Raw genomic sequence first — 1,327 nt, forward strand, 5'->3', positions numbered from 1 at the left:
TAATATTTTCCTTACACTACAAACTTAGCCTCAATAACGAACCTTGTCAAATCTTCTACACTCCACACAGCATTTCCCTTAAATACCGAAAAATTTAAAACTAACATTCCTTAAACCTAATATCTTACCGGCTCAACCCCAATAAAGACTCCTACAGTGTTAAAAAAACGGAAATCGGAAATTCTCCGTAAAAATATACAGTTCTTAGCCGTATTTCAGTAAAATATTGGCGACCGTAATTTTTACCCTACTTTATTATTATCTTTTACGGCTTGGTAACAGTAATATAACTTCTTACGTCAATACATCTTGTTTTAAAACGGTAAATACTTGGCAACATTTAGTCCAGGATATTTACTTTTTTTTTTTCCAGGCAAATTTTTAACCGTGTACCAAAACCGTTCCCAGCTCCCCTCCAAAAAGCATTTCAGCATTTCCAGCGAAACCCCAGTCCCCTGGAATCCCTCATTCCAGCACCAAGCACTATTGCAACACCAGAGTCCAGCGAACGTTGTTCCCTGGCCACAACATGAAACACGAGTCAATCTGGAATAGATATCTGGAACCTCCCTCCGTCCGTCTCATTATACAACAATCAGGCAGAAATAACTCTACAGCGCTGTGCTCTATAGCTCCATTCAGTGGGAATCTCTCGATAAGACAATCTGGGATTGGCCAGTCTATTGCGACCGTGCGCAGTGCCATCGTAGACAAAATAAGTCCTTCAAGAATTGTGCACTCTATTGCGACCGTGCGCAATGCCATTGCACACAAGATAAGTCAATCTGGGATCGACCAGTCTATTGCAACCGTGCACAATGCCATTGCACACAAGATAAGTCAATCTGGGATCGACCAGTCTATTGCGACCGTGCGCAATGCCATTGCAGACAAGATAAGTCAATCTGGGATCGACCAGTCTATTGCGACCGTGCGCAATGCCATTGCAGACAAGATAAGTCAATCTGGGATCGACCAGTCTATTGCAACCGTGCACAATGCCATTGCACACAAGATAAGTCAATCTGGGATCGACCAGTCTATTGCGACCGTGCGCAATGCCATTGCAGACAAGATAAGTCAATCTGGGATCGACCAGTCTATTGCAACCGTGCACAATGCCATTGCACACAAGATAAGTCAATCTGGGATCGACCAGTCTATTGCAACCGTGCACAATGCCATTGCACACAAGATAAGTCAATCTGGGATCGACCAGTCTATTGCAACCGTGCACAATGCCATTGCACACAAGATAAGTCAATCTGGGACCGACCAGTCTATTGCGACCGTGCACAATGCCATTGCAGACAAGATAAGTCAATCT

The 1,327-nt window shown here is 43.6% G+C and overlaps 1 protein-coding gene across 1 annotated transcript in view; it reads left to right on the forward strand.

Annotated features, from left to right (window-relative positions):
• The first annotated feature begins 529 nt into the window (after positions 1 to 529).
• Positions 530 to 1,327, forward strand: part of LOC137646661 (fap1 adhesin-like) — a 3,258-nt gene continuing 2,460 nt past the window's right edge. Inside the window, exon 1 of the mRNA XM_068379766.1 lies at positions 530 to 1,327. This exon is cut by the window's right edge and continues 2,460 nt beyond it. Within this exon, the coding sequence (XP_068235867.1) occupies positions 530 to 1,327 (798 nt within the window).

This window comes from Palaemon carinicauda, chromosome 9 (genome assembly GCF_036898095.1).
Source record: "Palaemon carinicauda isolate YSFRI2023 chromosome 9, ASM3689809v2, whole genome shotgun sequence".
NCBI lineage: Eukaryota > Metazoa > Arthropoda > Malacostraca > Decapoda > Palaemonidae > Palaemon > Palaemon carinicauda.